A 15522-nucleotide genomic window follows, 5' to 3' on the forward strand; every position below is an offset into this window, starting at 1 on the left:
AACCCACAATGAGAGGAAAAATCAGGTCCTCAGAATAGACACAGAAAGACAAAAATAGTAAAAGTAGAAGACACTAAAACAGAGAGATGCATTCCGTATGTCTCAGAAGCCAGAGGAAAGATTGAGCATTAAGTAGGGGCATGAGGAACATAAAGACCCTAATCTAACTAAAAGAGATAAAAACTATACATTATGAGATGAAATACATTAGATGAGATTAAACCCACTGCTGTTGATCCAATTCCGACTCAAAGAGACCCTATCTACGGGACAGAGAACTTCCCCACAGGTTTCCAAGGTTGTAAATCTTTACAGAAGCAGACTGCCACATCTTTCTCCTGCAGAGCAGCTGGTGGGTTCAAATCGCTGACCTTTCAGTTAGCAGCTGAGTGCTTTAACCACTGTGCCACCAGGGCTCCTTAAATGAGATTAAGGGCAGATTAAACATTTCAGAATATTAGGAAACTGGAAGATATAGCAGTAGAAAAAACAGAAGACAGAAAAGGCTAAATAAACCGCTGCATTGTGAGACAACTTCAAAGGGACTAATGAACACATAACTGAAAGCCCTAAAGAGGTAGACGAACAGGCAATTATTTGAAAAAACAATGACTGAAATATTTTCAAATATGATGGAAACTACAAGCTCACAGATCCAAGAAGTTAAACGAACACAAGGAAATTCCACCAAAGCACATCGTAATCAAAGTGCTTAAACCAGTGATAAACAGAAAATCTTAAATGCGAACAGAAGGGGAAAAAAGGTCATTTTACATACAAAAGAAAAAAGTTAAGGATGACAGCCGATTACTTGTTGGTAAAAATGCTAACCAGAAGACAACAGAACATCTTAAAGTGTTTAAAAACAAAAGCAAAAACTGCAAACTGGAAAATAACATTTCAAAAGCAAAGATGAAGAAGAGCTAGATGGTGCCCGGCTACAGCTGATGACTGCCCTGACAGGGAACGCAATGGAGGGCCCCTGAAGGAGCGGGAGAGCAGTGGGATGCAGACCCCAAATTCTCATAAAGAGATCAGACTTAATGGTCTGACTGAGACTAGAAGGACCCTGAAGGTCATGGTCCCCGACCTTCTGTTAGCCCAAGACAGGAGCCATTCCCAAAGCCAACTCTTCAGACAGGGATTGGACTGGACTATGGGATAGAAAATGATACTGGTAAAAAATGAGCCTCTTGGATCAAGTGGACACATGAGACTATGCTGGCCTGTCCTGTCTGGAGGGGAGGTGAGAGAGCAGAGGGTGTCAGATGCTGGCTAAATGGACATGAAAATGGAGAGTCGAGGGAAGGAGTGTGCTGTCTCATTAAGAGGAGCGCAATTAGGAGTATTTTTTTTTTCAGTAAGGTGTATATAAATTTCTATATCAGAAACTGACTTGATTTGTAAACTCACTTAAAGCACAATAAAAAAAAAGCAAAGGTGAAATAAAGACAATTTCAGATACACAAAGAATAAAAAAATTCAGCACGAGGAGACCTTTATTATAGAAAATACTTCTCTTCCTTTACATAGAAGGAAAAAAGATATGTGATGAAAACACCAAAAAAGGAAAACAAACAAACAAAAAAAGAACAGTACCAAAAATAGTAACTATGTGGGTAAATGTAAAGATTCTGTTTCCCAGTCCTATCTGTTCATCTGGTCCTGTACCCTAGTCCACCTTATCATCACTTGCCATTCTCTTTATCATGCTACACTTGCCTTGAGCCAATTCCCCCAAAGACCAAGCTGTTGCCATCCTCGGGGTCATGGCATATGAGGTTCTCTTTTCCTGGATTGCTTTGAACCTGGCTGGGCTGCTTTGAACCTGGACCTGTTTTGGGTCTGTGCTTTAAGGTTTATTGACCATCTTTTCCACTCTTACAGCCAAGAACACTGAGGCCCAGGAAGAAGTGACATGGTCAAGGTCACCCAGCTCTTTATGTAAACAGTTACAGGTGGTCTGAAATCCCAACCCATCACCAGAGTCCAGGCTTTTAACCACCGGGTTAACTACAAGTACTGTCATAGCTACAGTACAGACAAGGCTCCTGAGGAAGGCAACACTTCCCCACTGAGAGAAAACATTCTGGTCCGCTTGTTAAAATTGCAGTCATTTTATAATAACTCTTCCTACAATCTTTTATAAGATTTAACAATGAGATTCCTTCTCCAAGTCTGTTTTTCCAAAATTTTCAAGAGTTAAGCTTGGCAGTTTTCCTTGCTTGTTTTACCTCCAATTTAACCTCTAAAAAACTGTGAGCTTGATATGGAGAAGCCCCCTCTACAGAGGATTAAAGGGATTTAACAAATCCTACTCACAAGAATGAATTTGGATTCAGATGGTAAGGTCACAGAGCTACAAGAGCATTCCCAAATCACACAGAAAATAAAACAAGAAGACCAGAATCAAGAAAGAGAGACGACTGGGCATTCGAAACCTCATCAAGGAGTTTTTATGTTTTGTTTAATCAAAGATTTAAAGACACTTAAGTATATAGTAAAATGTACCCATTTTAGTTTCTTCTCTGCTAGAATATGAAATAATATATGATGTCTTCTATGGGGCAGTTCTACTCTGTCTTGTGGGGTCGCTATGAGTCGGAATCGACTCGACGGCAACAGGTTTTTAACAGGATGATGTTAGTTCTCTAGTGCTGCTAAAACAGAAATACCACAAGCGGGTGGCTTTAACAAATTTATTTTCTCACAGTTAGGAGGCTAGAAGTCTCAATTCAGGGCACTGACTCTGGGGAAAGGATTTCTCTCTTGGTCGGCTCTGGAGGAAGTTCCTTGTTTCTTCAGCTTCTATTCCTTGGTTCTTGGTGATCTTCATGTGGCCTGGCATCTATCTTCCCTTATCTCTGCTTTCTTAATCTGCTCCTTTTATATCTCAAGAGAGGCTGACTAAAAACGCACCCTGCACCAATACTGCCTCATTAACATAAAAAGAAAACCCATTCCCAAATGGGGTTATAACCACAGGTATAAGGTTAGGGTTTAGAACATATATTTTGGGGGGACACAACTGAATCCATAACATATAGAATATTTTAGTATTCTAAATTCTTACGTTTGAAAGGTTTCATGACTAAAATGTTCATTATATATATATATATGTATATGTATGTGTGTATATATATATATATTTGTTTTTACAAAGACTTAGGCCTTACAAGGGTAGACAATGTTTTAGAACAAAAAACACTTTTAATAAATGTTTGCAGAGCTGTCCTTAACATTCCAACTCTCCTGGCACTGGACAGCAGTGAATGTACATTAGAAACACATAATGGGGATAAGGCCTTTTTGCCTCTCATACCCCAACCTCCCTTCAAAAAAAAAAATGACAAATTGTCATAAGCTCGGCAGGGAAGTTTCAAAGAAGCCACAAATGCATTTCTTTTACATTTCTATGCTTCTCATCTACCTCCTTTTTGTTCTTTTAAAACATTCTTGGTATGGACTTGTAATATAAATAGAGCTGTCACTGAGGTTTTTCCTAAATGCACAATAATCACTGTGTCCTTCTCCAGGATGATTCTCAAGTGTAATGTAAGGCTCTAGGCTGGGTCAATTTCCAATATGACTCTTTAGATGACAAGTGATGACCTGCCACAAAAGGCTTTCTCACAGAGATGATACTTCTAATGTTTCTCTTCAGTATAAATTCTCAGATGCCAAGCATGACATTTCTCTGGCCAACAGATTTACCTCAACGTACATTAAAAAGGTATTTCACCAGTATGGCTTCACTAAAATTGACTGAACTGAACCCATCTGCAAAAGGCTTTCCTACCTACTTTAAAAGGCCTTTTAAACTCCGGCATGAATCTTTCGATGGTGTACGAAGGATGAACTGTGGCTGAAGGCCTTTCCACATTCACTGCATTCAAAGGGCTTCTCACCAGTGTGACTTCTCATGTGTTGAGTTAAGGCAAAGTTATCACAAAATGCCTTCTCACATTCTTTGCACTCAAAGGGTTTTTCTCCAGTGTGGATCCTATTATGGCGGACAAAATTTGCTGGTTGGGTGAATGTCTTTCCACAATCACCACAAGCATAGGGCCTCTCTCCAGAGTGAATCCTCATGTGTCGAGTGAAAGAAGAACTATAGTAAAAGGCTTTTCCACATTCTTTGCACTCCAATGATTTTTCTCTACTGTGGGTTCTATTATGTCGGATAAAGACAGAATGGTGGGTAAAGCCCTTTCCACATACACTACACTCATAGGGCTTCTCACCAGTGTGAATCCTCGTGTGTTGAATTAAGGAAGAGCCATCGCAAAACGCTTTCCCACATTCTTTGCACTCAAAGGGCTTCTCTCCAGTATGGGTCCTGTTATGCCGGATAAAAGTGGAGCGATGAGTAAAGGCCTTTCCACATTCCCTGCACTCATAGGGTTTCTCCCCAGTGTGAATCCTCATGTGTTGAGTGAAGGATGAGCTAAGGCAAAAAGCTTTCCCGCATTCTTTGCATAAAAAGGGTTTTTCTCCCATGTGGATCATATTATGCTGGATAAAAGTGGAGCGATGAGTAAAGGCCTTTCCACATTCACTGCATTCATAGGGTTTCTTTCCAGTGTGAATTCTCATGTGTTGAGCAAAGGAAGAGCTGTAGTAAAAAGCTTTCCCACATTCTTTGCACAAAAAAGGTTTTTCTCCACTGTGGGTCATATTATGCTGTATAAAAGAAGAGCGGTGGGTGAAAGCTTTACCACATTCTTTGCACTCATAGGGCCTCTCTCCAGTGTGAATACGCTGGTGCTCTGTGAGGTGAAATCTGCGCTTGAAGGCCTTCTCACATTCAATACACTTGTATGGTTTTTCCCCAGTATGAAGCCTTGTATGTCGAACAAAGTCTGCCAGGTAGTGACAGGCTTTGCCACACTCGTTACATTCATAGGGCTTCACTGCAGCATGAATTTTTTGATGCCGAACTAGGGCCCAATTCTTGCTAAACCCTTTCCCACATTCCCTGCAAATACAGGGGTTCTTCCCTGCATCAATCATGGAGTCTTTTCCTGGTCTGTGTGAGTCTTGTTCATGGACAGCATCTCCTGGAGCAACTTGCTCCTGTAGCATCCTTAGACTATCATCTGTCCCAGAATCAGGGCTCAACTTCCTGGGGTAGGTCTCCTTGTGGGGGTGTGTTCCTGGCCTCACAGTCCCTTCAGGCATTTCTGATGGCCCTTCCTGATCCCTGGCTTGCTCCAACCTGAAATCCTTTGAGGCTCCCTGTGTCACTTGTTCTTGGAAGGAGGTTTCTTCAGAGGTCAGCAGAGAAGCGGTAGGCTCAGTGGTCTTGGGTTTTGTTTTTTCACCTGAAGGGAATCCAATACAAAAAAGGGGCCTGTTAGTGATGCCAACATGGAATAAGCGAAATCACCACTTCAGTAGAAGAACAGAGATAAAAAGAGTGCCTCTGACGCCTACTGCATCAATAACAGGTGCACCTACACAGGCAGTCTGGTATTAAAGCAAAGAACTACAACCTCCAGTAATTTAAAATAATAACAATTATAATAACAGTGATAAAGAGGAAGAAGGGCAAACTCTAGAGGAGGAGAAGAATCTAATTTCCAGGATTATCACAGTATAATAGCTAAATACCAAGTTCAACAAATAATCACAAGGCATATGAAAAGGAAGTAAAGTTGGCCCATGCAGAAGACCAAAATAAGGGGACAGAAACTATCTCCGAGGAAGAACAGATAATTGAATTACTGGACAGAGACTTTAAAGCATTCAGCTTGCTCAAATAGTTAAAGGAAAATACAGAAAAAGACCTACAGGAACTCAGAAAAACAATGTGAGAACCAAACAAGATCTCTAATAGAGAACTGAATTTTAAAAAAGAACCAAACAGACTGAAGCTGAAAAGTACAATAAGAGATATGAAAAAATTCACTAGAGGGGTTCAACAGTAGATTTAAGGTGGCAGAAGAAAGAATCAGTAAACTTGAAAATAGGACAACTGAAATTATCGAGTCTGAGAAGAAAAAAGAATGAAAATAAATGAACAAAGCCTAAGGGACCTGTGGGACACCATCCAGCAGACTAATATTCACATTATGGGAGCCTCAGAAGGAAAATAGAGAAAGGAGCAGAAAGAATATTTGAAGAAATAATTCTTGAAACTTCCCAAATTTCAGGAAAGACATGAAGTTACATATCCAAAAATCTCAATGAACTCCAAGTAGGATTAGTCCAAAAACAGCCACACTAAGACACATTATAATCAAACTCTATAAAACCAAGGGTATGAAAGAATTTTGAAAGCAGCAAAAGCAAAGTATCACATACAAGAGGTCCTCAATCAAATTAAGTGCCAATTGCTCTTCGGAATCCATGCAGGCAATTAGGCAGTGAGATGATGTGTTTTAAGTCCTGAAAGAAAAGGACTGTCAGCCAACAATACTATACCCAGTAAAACTGTTATACAAAAATAAGGGCAAAATTAAGACTTACTCATTGTCGTTGAGTCGATTCCGACTCACAGTAACCCTATAGTACAGAGTAGAACTGCCCCATGGAGTTTCCAAGGAACACCTGGTGGATTTGAACTGCTGACCTTTTGGTTAGCAGCCACAGCTCTTAACCATTTCGCCACCAGGGCTCCAAAATTAAGATGCTTCCAGATAAACAAAAGATGAGAGAATCTGTTATCACCAGACCAGTCTGACAAGAAATGCTAAAGGGAGTCCTCCAGGAAGAAAATTAAAAGACATTAGACAGTAACTTGAAGTTGTACATACAGAGGAAACAAATGTCTCCATTAAAAGTAATTTCCTGAAAAGTATAAGGGCCAGATTTAAGGTAGTTTTGGTTGGCAAATACAGCTGATATGTCCTTCATGCTTTATAGTGAAAAAAACATTCAAAAAAAATTTTAAGTTACAGGGCATTTTAAGAATAAAGATGTAATTTGTGTAACAACAACATAAATGAGGGGGGAAGATCAGTAGAGGTGTAGTTTTTGTATGTTACTGAAATTAAGTTGTTATCAATATAAACCACGTTGTTATAAATGTAAGATGTTAAATGAATCCCCATGGCCATCACAAAGTAAAAAAAATAAATAAACAAAAGAAAATGAGACAAAAACAAAATACTTCAGTATAAAAAATATCTACTTCCCACAAAAGAAGACAGCACTGGTGGAAAAGAGGGACAAAGAAGGTATAAAACACAATAAATTTTAAGTCAAAATATATTTTAAGAGACAAAGGAGGATACCATACATGTAAAACTATAAAACATTATTGAAGAAAAAAATTTTAAAAGACCTAATAAATGGAAGGGCAGTCTGTGTTCATGGAAGACAATATAGTTAAGATGTCAATACTATCCAAAGCAATCTATAAATTAAATACAATGCCTGTCAGAGTTCCAACAGCCTTCTTTGCAGAAATGGAGAAGCCAATCCGCAAACTTATATGGATGGGCAAGGAACCCCACATAGCTAAAGCAATCTTGAAGCAGAAAGTACAAGGACTCACATTTGCTGATTTTAAAACATTCCATAAATCTACAGTAATCAAAACAGTCTATACCAATAGACATATACACCAAAAGAACAGAATTGAGAGTCCAGAAATAAACCTATGGTCAATTTTTGACTAGAGTGCTTGACAAAGGTGTTAAGTCCATTCACTGGAAAAAGAAGAGTCTCTTTAATAAATAAAAAAAAAAGAAAAAGAAAAACTGTATTTCCACATGCAGAAGAGTGAGGCAGAATTCATGCCTCACACGATATACAAAAACCACTTCAAAATGGATCAAGCACCTAAATGTGAAAACTAAAACCATAAGACTCTTAGAACACAAAATAGGGGTATGGCTATGGAACCACGTTCTTAATGATGGATTATTAGATATAACACCAAAATTACAATCAGCAAAAAAACACAATATACAAAAAACTTCCACAACTTAACAAAAGACAAACAACCCAATGATGCAGAAACCATTATTACTCTTTTTCAAGCATAGGCTAAGTTTGGCAGACTGGGTAGATGTCTGCCATTCCCAGAGGCTCTTCTCTTTGGCACAAACCTGAATGACATTTCCCAGCCTAGTACAGTCATGTGGCCTAGTGCCCAGTTCTTGAAAATGCAGTGTGAATGGAAGCAACACGTGTGCAGAAGAGGATGTCTCCACTCTCCTTTTCATCCATTCCTCTTGGCCAGCTAATGATGCCAGGGCAAACTGAAAGCCACATACGAATGACAGAATGTACCTGGATCCCTGAATAAATGTGTGGTAGAGAGCTCCTCTGGTGACCACATTAGACCACGGCATGACTGAGGAAAAAACTCTTATAACCTGTCGAGCTACCGAGATTTTGGAGTTTATCTGGTAAGGCAGGTAGCATTAACTCAGCTTAACTTTTATACAAAAGACACAGCAATATTATGTAACTTCCCCAGGGTCACAAGACTGGTGAGTAGCAAAGCCAATTTAAGACCAAGCAGTTGGAGCCCTGAGCGTAGGAAGGCAGGCAGACCACAGCTCAAAGGGCTCCATGATCACCCAAGACCCCAGGAAGGCCACAGAAAGACGCTGCCCTTTGGATTCCAGACATGGTGATCTTCTGGTAGTCTGTAAGCTACCATGTCACCCAGCTGCCAGACTCCTGGTCACCTACCTGGAGAGATGCTTTGAGAGAGGCCTCTCTTCATTGTCCATAGTTCCTGCCTGTGCTCTAGCAGAGAGATCAGCTCTGGTTTGGGAACAGGGTTCCCTGTTCATGGAGAAAAACATTGTTGTTAGCTGCCACTGAGTCGATTCACACTCATAGCGACCCCAGGTGTGCAAAGTAGAACTTCCCCACAGGGTTTCCAAGGCTTGACCTTTAGGAAGCAGTTCACCAAGCCCTTCTTCTGAGGCACCTCTGGGTGGGCTCAAACTGCCAACCTTCAGTTAGCAGTCAAGCGCTTAACCATTTGCACCACCCAGGGAACCAGAGAAACAAACAGGGAATAAGTATTTAGGTAAAAATGAAAGGTCTCAAGAACACAGGAGTATACATCTTAAATATGTTACCATGAAAGCTCAGAAAAGGTACTCTTCGTTCCAGAATGTGTTTCCTAGTTAATCTAAGTCAGTGGATTCAACCTCCCCGTGTATCAGAACTACCTAGAGATGCCTGGTTCCAAACACAGAACAAACGAAACCAGGTTTCTGGGCATAAGAACTGAGTGTTGGTAGTTTTTTTTAAAGCTCCCAAGGTGATTCTGGTGCCCAGGGATGGCTGTAAAACACCGGATGGTTGTAAAGTCAATGGTGAATGGAACTGACCAATTGTCAGCTGCCTGAGCTAAGCAGATGACCTAAGCCAGTCAATCATTCTGGTCAGGAGGATAAGGCTACCCTGTGGCCTCTGTGAGATGGTGGCCTGATGGACTTGGACCAAGGAGAGGAAGTAGAGAAAAAGAGAAATGGGTTGTCATCCACCAACTACTACCTGAGGACTCCTCATTAGGTGAGGTTATACATTTTTTTCAGGGTAAAACCAGCCTGAGGTGGTCTTCTGTTATATACAGCCAAGTATATTTTTCAAATGTGAAGGCTAAAAGGCGGGAGGACTCTGGGTCCACAGAAGCCTCAACTAGAAAATCCTGTACTGCAGGCCAGAACTCATCCATCTGCCATTCAGCAGATTTCACTGATGTCCGCTATGTACCCGGCAACAAGCTCAGTGAGGGGGCACTGGAAAAGGTGAACCAGACCCTCCTTCACCTCCATTAAGGAATCCAGCTCCCTGGCCCCTCAGGGACTTTGCTCCTGTTGGTCCCTCTACCTGGAATGCTGATGCCCATTTATCTCCTTTTAACAAATAATTACATTGTTATAAAGTAAGATTGTATTTACTAGACTGATGACTGACCTCCTGGGAGAGCATGTGGATCCAAGTCTGGGGAAGCCCTGTCAGAGGTAGCCGTTTAGATATTGGGGAACAGGGAAACCTCGGGTCTCCTTTCAGTTCCTATGATTAATATGTTATATACAATAAACACATGTGTAGCACTTGCTACATCTCCAGTTCTAACAGCTTTACAGATACTAGTTCACTTGTTCTAAGAGAAAGGTTACATAAAAATACAATAAAATCAGAAAAATGGTATTAAGTCCCAGCAAGCTCATGCTGCCTGCTTCAAGGCTGTGAGTCTGAGGTTGCTCCCTCTGTTGAGAAGGAAATTAGCAACAGCTATGAGGAAATTAAAGACTTGATACTAAACCAAGACTTTCAGTAAAAATCAGGAGGCAGGAAAAGGTCAGGGGAAAAGAAGCAGGTTTGTTAGAATGTCCATCAATGCCATTTGATGATGTATTTGTCTATGTACCTTCTAAAACCATGTCCTATTCCAGCAGAGATGTGTGGCCCAGGCCTTAGGAAATAAGAGTTCCACGCAGGTACCAGGGAACACAGAAACCTTTAACCAATACAGTGTTGCTTAGAAAGACACTGACTAACGGTGACAACAGAAACCTTCTTGGTATGTGACTGATTCACCTCCTTGGAGAACCTCCCATTATTCACAAGTTATGAGGACATGTGACCCAACCAAGCTGGGCCAATCATCTTCCCTATTGTGGGAATCTGGAATGATATCAGACTGAGGCCATCCTGTGCTGGGCACAGGGGTGAGAGTTTCAAGAAAGACTGTTCTCTTACATAATAGCCCCTGATGCAGAGTTAGGGTAATCTGGCAAGACAAGGTAAGACCAGAACACATTGGAGCTACAGGGAGAAGGGAAGACAGGCTCCTGAAGCCTTCTCAACCAGCCATGCCTAGAGAGGGTAGAATGAAGGGTTGTAAGTTACTCACACGGGAGAGTTGAGGCCTTACCCAGTGAGAGCAGAAGCCCACAGGTCTCCAGCATCACTTCCTGGTACAGGATCTTCTGCGCCAGGTCCAGATACCCCCATTCCTCCCCAGTGAACGTCACGGCCACATCTTCAAATGATACCAGTGCCTGGAGAGTCAAACAGAGGTGGTGGGGTAGGCTGTGGGGCTGCTGGATGAGATCAGAGCCTATTGCTTGGTCACAGGTAAAGGTCCGGTGAGACAAGGCCTGAATAACTGAGCACCCAGGTCTGTGCTGGGCTCGAGGGGTAGGCAAATGCTGCCTCTGACAGAACACGAAGCTATGGGAGATAAAAGGCTCCTACTTGAGAGGCAGAGCCCTGGTGGCACAAGTGGTTGAGATCTCAGCTGCTAACCAAAAGGTCAGCAGTTCGAATCTATCAGCTGCTCCTTGGAAACCCTAAGGGGCAGTTCTATTCTGTGCTGTGGGGTCACCGTGAGTTGGAATAAACTCGACAGCAACAGTTTTTTTGGGGGGGGGGGTGGTTATGTGAGAAGCCACTGGAGAAGGACACAAAACCATGATACTACTGTGTAGACTATGAGGAGCAGATAGCAAGTGCTCTAGGACGCCAGAGGAATGGTTAAAAAAAAAAAAAAGGTAACAGCAGCAGCTGCAGCAGCTGTGCCTCACTGGTCCGCACCGTTTGCCTGTACCTGACAGTTTCACATGCTGTGTTAAACTGACTCAAAGTTGTCAGGTCTGAGGCCGACTCCCAGGGCTTAACTCTTTAGCCTCTTAGGCCAACATATGCCAGATGTGTTACCTTGGGGGAAGTCTCTCAATTTCTTTGAGCTTCAATTTCCCAACAATACAAGAGGTTCCACTTCACTAAGTTGCTGTAAGAGTTAAAATGTTCATAAAGCAAACGCTTAAAGCGGTGCTTGGGTATGTTAGTGCTCGGTGTGGGTTTGTGAACTGTATTAATCTTCCCACGGCTTGTGAGGTAAATGCCATCATTCACCTCCATATCACAAACAGCAAGTGGGGCTCAGAAAGCTGCATGTCTAATGAGAAGAGCTGAGACGTGAATCCAGGTCCCCCTGGTCGAGGGTCTATGGACATAATCCCCTCCTATTCCTCTACTGCCACAGTCAATCAACAGTGAAAAGGGTGAGAAACATTTCCAATATTTTTTCCAGTTAAACCCATTTCAGCTACTCCTGAAAACATTTCCACGGATACAGGCAGAAGAACAGAGCTATCGTCACTCATGTCTCAGGAGAGGCACCTGAAGGGATGCCACCTGCCTGGGGCTTGGCTCAGCTGCATCTGGGACTTCCAGAATCCTGGGGAGATTGCACAAGGAACCACTAGCTTCTTTTTCTTTCTGAGCTGCTATCAACATGCTTCCGAGAGGTATTATTGGTTAAGTACTAAGTGACATGAGTGGCCAGGGACAATACGGGCTATAGTCATGAGAACATGGGCAGCAGCCTCTGGCCATGTCTGTCCTGCGTAAGGATGGGATGAACATTCATCAGTCTAGTCTTCTTGGGGACACATCTCAGCAGGTGGCGGGAGCCCCTGGCAAACCCATAGGTCCTCTTGTGCTTCCCTGGACAACAGATAACTCCCTGCCTTTGTCCACACAGTTCCCTCTACCTAGAATGTTCCCCAAACCCCGCCTCGTTCCCATGGCCACCTGCCAAAGAAAGGCCTGCCTCCATTCTTACAAATTTGACTTTAGGTGTCAGCCCCAGGGCTCTCCAGCCCACTGTGGATAGTGCTGGCTAAGAATGCAGGCTCTGGCAGTCAGTGTTCTGGATGTGAGTTTCTGCTAATTATGAGCTGTGCAACCTGGGACAGGTAACTTAACCTAAGTCTCCAGTTCTTCTTCTGTAAACAAGTATAATAAAAGAACTCTTGAGAAGGTGAGGATTAAATGAGGTAATACACAGAACTGCTCCTCAGCATATTCCAAGGGCTCAGTGAAGACAAGCTGTTATATAATTAGTGTTTTTATTATTGTTTTATAATTAGTGTTTTTCCTATTTGCTTCTACAGCACCCCGGGAAAACTCAAGGCAGCACACATCCAAAGAGTAGCCTTGCAGAGAGCTGGGGACTGTGTCACAGAGAGAAGGAAATGTAAGGGCAAAGGATGGGAAGTGGGAATGAGATTGCCACATTCAGGCCAGCATGACATAAAGGCGGTGAGCAAAAGAAGATCACAAGGACAGAGGAGGGTGGTCAGGTGTGGACTGGGCAGAGCCTTATAGTCATGGTGGGGGAGTTTGGATTTAATCGCAATATGATGGGAGCATTGGAGGGTAGAGTTTTTTATTTATCATCCACTTACTGGGCACCTGCTACTGGCCAGGCACTGTTCTAGGCCTGGGGATAGAGTGAAGAGCAGGAGCTCATGCCCAGGGCTGGGGACAGATCCTCAATAAGGAACTAAGTAAGTAAATGAACAAGCTAATGTCAGACAGCTCTGTTGTTAGCTGCTGTCAAGTTGGCCCCCAATTCATGGCAACCCCATGCACAACAGAATGAAATGCTGCAGGTTCTGTGCCACCCCCACGACTGGCTGCAGATCAGACTGTTGTGATCCATAGTGTTTTCACTAGCTGATTTCTGAAGAAGGTTGCCAGGACTTCCTTCCTAGTCCATCTTAGTATGGAAGCTCCACTGAAGCCTGTTCAGCATCATAGCAACACTCAAGCCTCCACTGAGAGACAGGCAGTGGCTGCGCATGAGGTGCACTGGCAGGGGATCACATCTCTGAGGAAGGGACACTGGCATGAAGCTGGAATGAAATCAGGAAGCAAGCTAGGTGACAACAAATGAAAATAAATTAAGACAAGTCCTGATGGTGATGAGCCTGACTGTGATGAGCATAAGCAGGGTGATATGCTGAAGAGTAACCAGGGGCCTGGTGTGTGTTTACGCCACAAGACACAACATTCTAGTTCACTTTCATTACTGAATATTGTAATGAATTCACTTTCCAAATTAAGTCAATGTGTTAAAGAGAAAAATGGATTCGCTGCTCCAAGTGGCAAGCCAACCTCACCTGTAATAAACAGATGGTATCTGCAACGATAAATCCAGTAACTTTGTCTTCTAGCCTGTCCAGGGGCCTTCTACTCCTATCAGGGGAACAGCCAATCTAAATACACTGCCCCCAACTCACTTTTGTTCCCATAGGTCTTCCTCTCCCAGCTTTCAGCTGCGTACAGGCCTGAGGCAGGGAGGCCTGAGAACCAAAATGCCGCTGGGCTGAGCCCCTGTGATAACTGCAGGACCAAGGCTGTCCCTCCCCAGGAGGTGTTCAGGGTGATGCTCTTTGACTCGCGCACAGCAATGGACACACGTCATGTGTGTGCCCTCTCCAACTCTCTCAAACCACAGAGAACTGTTAATATTCCCATATTAGACTCAAGAGAATGGACAGTTAAGGCAGCAAGGGCACAAGCTGAGGTTTAGAGCCAGAAATGGGACCTTTCCTCATAACATCTGGTCTAAATTTAGGTCTCCGGGCTGGAAGTGATTGCCCTTGCCCCTCCTCCCATGGCCTCCAGATCCAACGGCATCGAGAAAGATCCCCTATGACACTGCGGATACGGCCGTGAGGGCGGGGTTCCGAGCAGGTGGGGGCCTGTGGAAAGCTCCACTCACCAGCGCCGGCGCAGCCATGGGACCCTGTGGGTGCAGCGGGGCCTGAGAGGCGGCGACAAAACCTGATCCAGCGGGCTTAGCTGACCCCTCACTCCAGCCCCGGAGGGGTGACCTCGAGCCACAGTCTCCGCTGTGCAAAATGCGCCCAAGGCCCGGGCACCGCCTCCAGAAGCCGCCGGAACTAGGGGCGGGTTCGGAGGCGCTCTCCGGCAGACAACCCTGTGGGGTGGGGGGCGGGTGTCACGGTTGGTACAAAAGCGTGGAGGTATTCTCACTATCTTTTTCTGATTTATTCCGAAGAGTAACCAGACCACCGACGTCTACCCAGGCCTCCAGTCCCTAAGCCCAGTCACAGGCAAATGACGTCTTAAGTCGCCACGCCGGAAGTCATGCCCACGCCGCTGCAGGAAACACCCTCTCGTTTCTGTCATTGGCCCAGCTGAGGCCTCTGAAGCGCCAGACACTGCCTTGTGGGTAATGTAGTTTCTGACCTACATCCAGGTGAAAAGAGGGGAGCACTTCCTGTCCTCAGAGACACGACGTTCTGTTGGGTTACTAGGAGTCGGAATGGACTCGGCAGCAATGAGTTTGGGATTTTGGGGGGTAAGTTTGTACTGGTTGCTCAGTGGTTAAGCGCTGGGTTGCTAACCGGAGGGTCGGTGGTTCAAACCCACGAACCGTTCCGAAAGTGAAGGATCTGGCAGTTGGCTTCAGGAAATCCAATGGGATAGTTCTGCTCTGTCCTTTAGGTACATTACGAGTCGCAATCAGAATCACTACCGGATCAATAAGCAACATCATAATAAATGGAGAAAGGACTGAGGTTGTCAAGTATTTCATTTTACTTGGATCCACAAACAACACCTATGGCAGCAGCAGTCAAGAGATCAAACGACATATTGCATTGGGCATATCTGCTGCAAAAGATCTCTTGACAGTGTTAAAAAAGCAAAGATGTCACTTTAAGGACTAAGGTGTGCCTGACCCTAGCCATAGTGTTTTCAATGGTGTCATATGCGTGTGAA

The 15522-nt window shown here is 43.6% G+C and overlaps 1 protein-coding gene across 2 annotated transcripts; it reads right to left on the reverse strand.

Moving 5' to 3' along the window:
• Positions 1-3150: 3150 nt before the first annotated feature.
• Positions 3151-14884, reverse strand: ZNF599 (zinc finger protein 599). Of its 2 annotated transcripts, none has more exons than XM_049863709.1 (4): positions 14498-14884; positions 10856-10982; positions 8650-8745; positions 3151-5324 (listed from the first exon to the last, which is right to left on the reverse strand). In XM_049863709.1, the coding sequence occupies exons 1-4, from the start codon at positions 14513-14515 to the stop codon at positions 3817-3819; spliced, it is 1749 nt and encodes a 582-aa protein (XP_049719666.1). In that variant the 5' UTR covers positions 14516-14884; the 3' UTR covers positions 3151-3816. The 2 variants fall into 2 exon arrangements, with proteins under 2 accessions (XP_049719666.1, XP_049719667.1); XM_049863710.1 differs by lacking the exon at positions 14498-14884 and adding an exon at positions 13893-14487.
• Positions 14885-15522: the final 638 nt, after the last annotated feature.

The sequence above is a fragment of the Elephas maximus genome, chromosome 21 (genome assembly GCF_024166365.1).
Source record: "Elephas maximus indicus isolate mEleMax1 chromosome 21, mEleMax1 primary haplotype, whole genome shotgun sequence".
NCBI classification, from domain to species: domain Eukaryota; kingdom Metazoa; phylum Chordata; class Mammalia; order Proboscidea; family Elephantidae; genus Elephas; species Elephas maximus.

Excerpts from the sequence above, each read along its gene's own strand:
- ZNF599 (XM_049863709.1), bottom strand. Across the intron at positions 8,746-10,855 it reads TGGGCTTCTGCTCTCACTGG|GGAACCCTGTTCCCAAACCA; the intron begins GTAAGGCCTCAA and ends CTCCATGAACAG. Across the intron at positions 5,325-8,649 it reads CTCTCAAAGCATCTCTCCAG|GTGAAAAAACAAAACCCAAG; the intron begins GTAGGTGACCAG and ends GATTCCCTTCAG.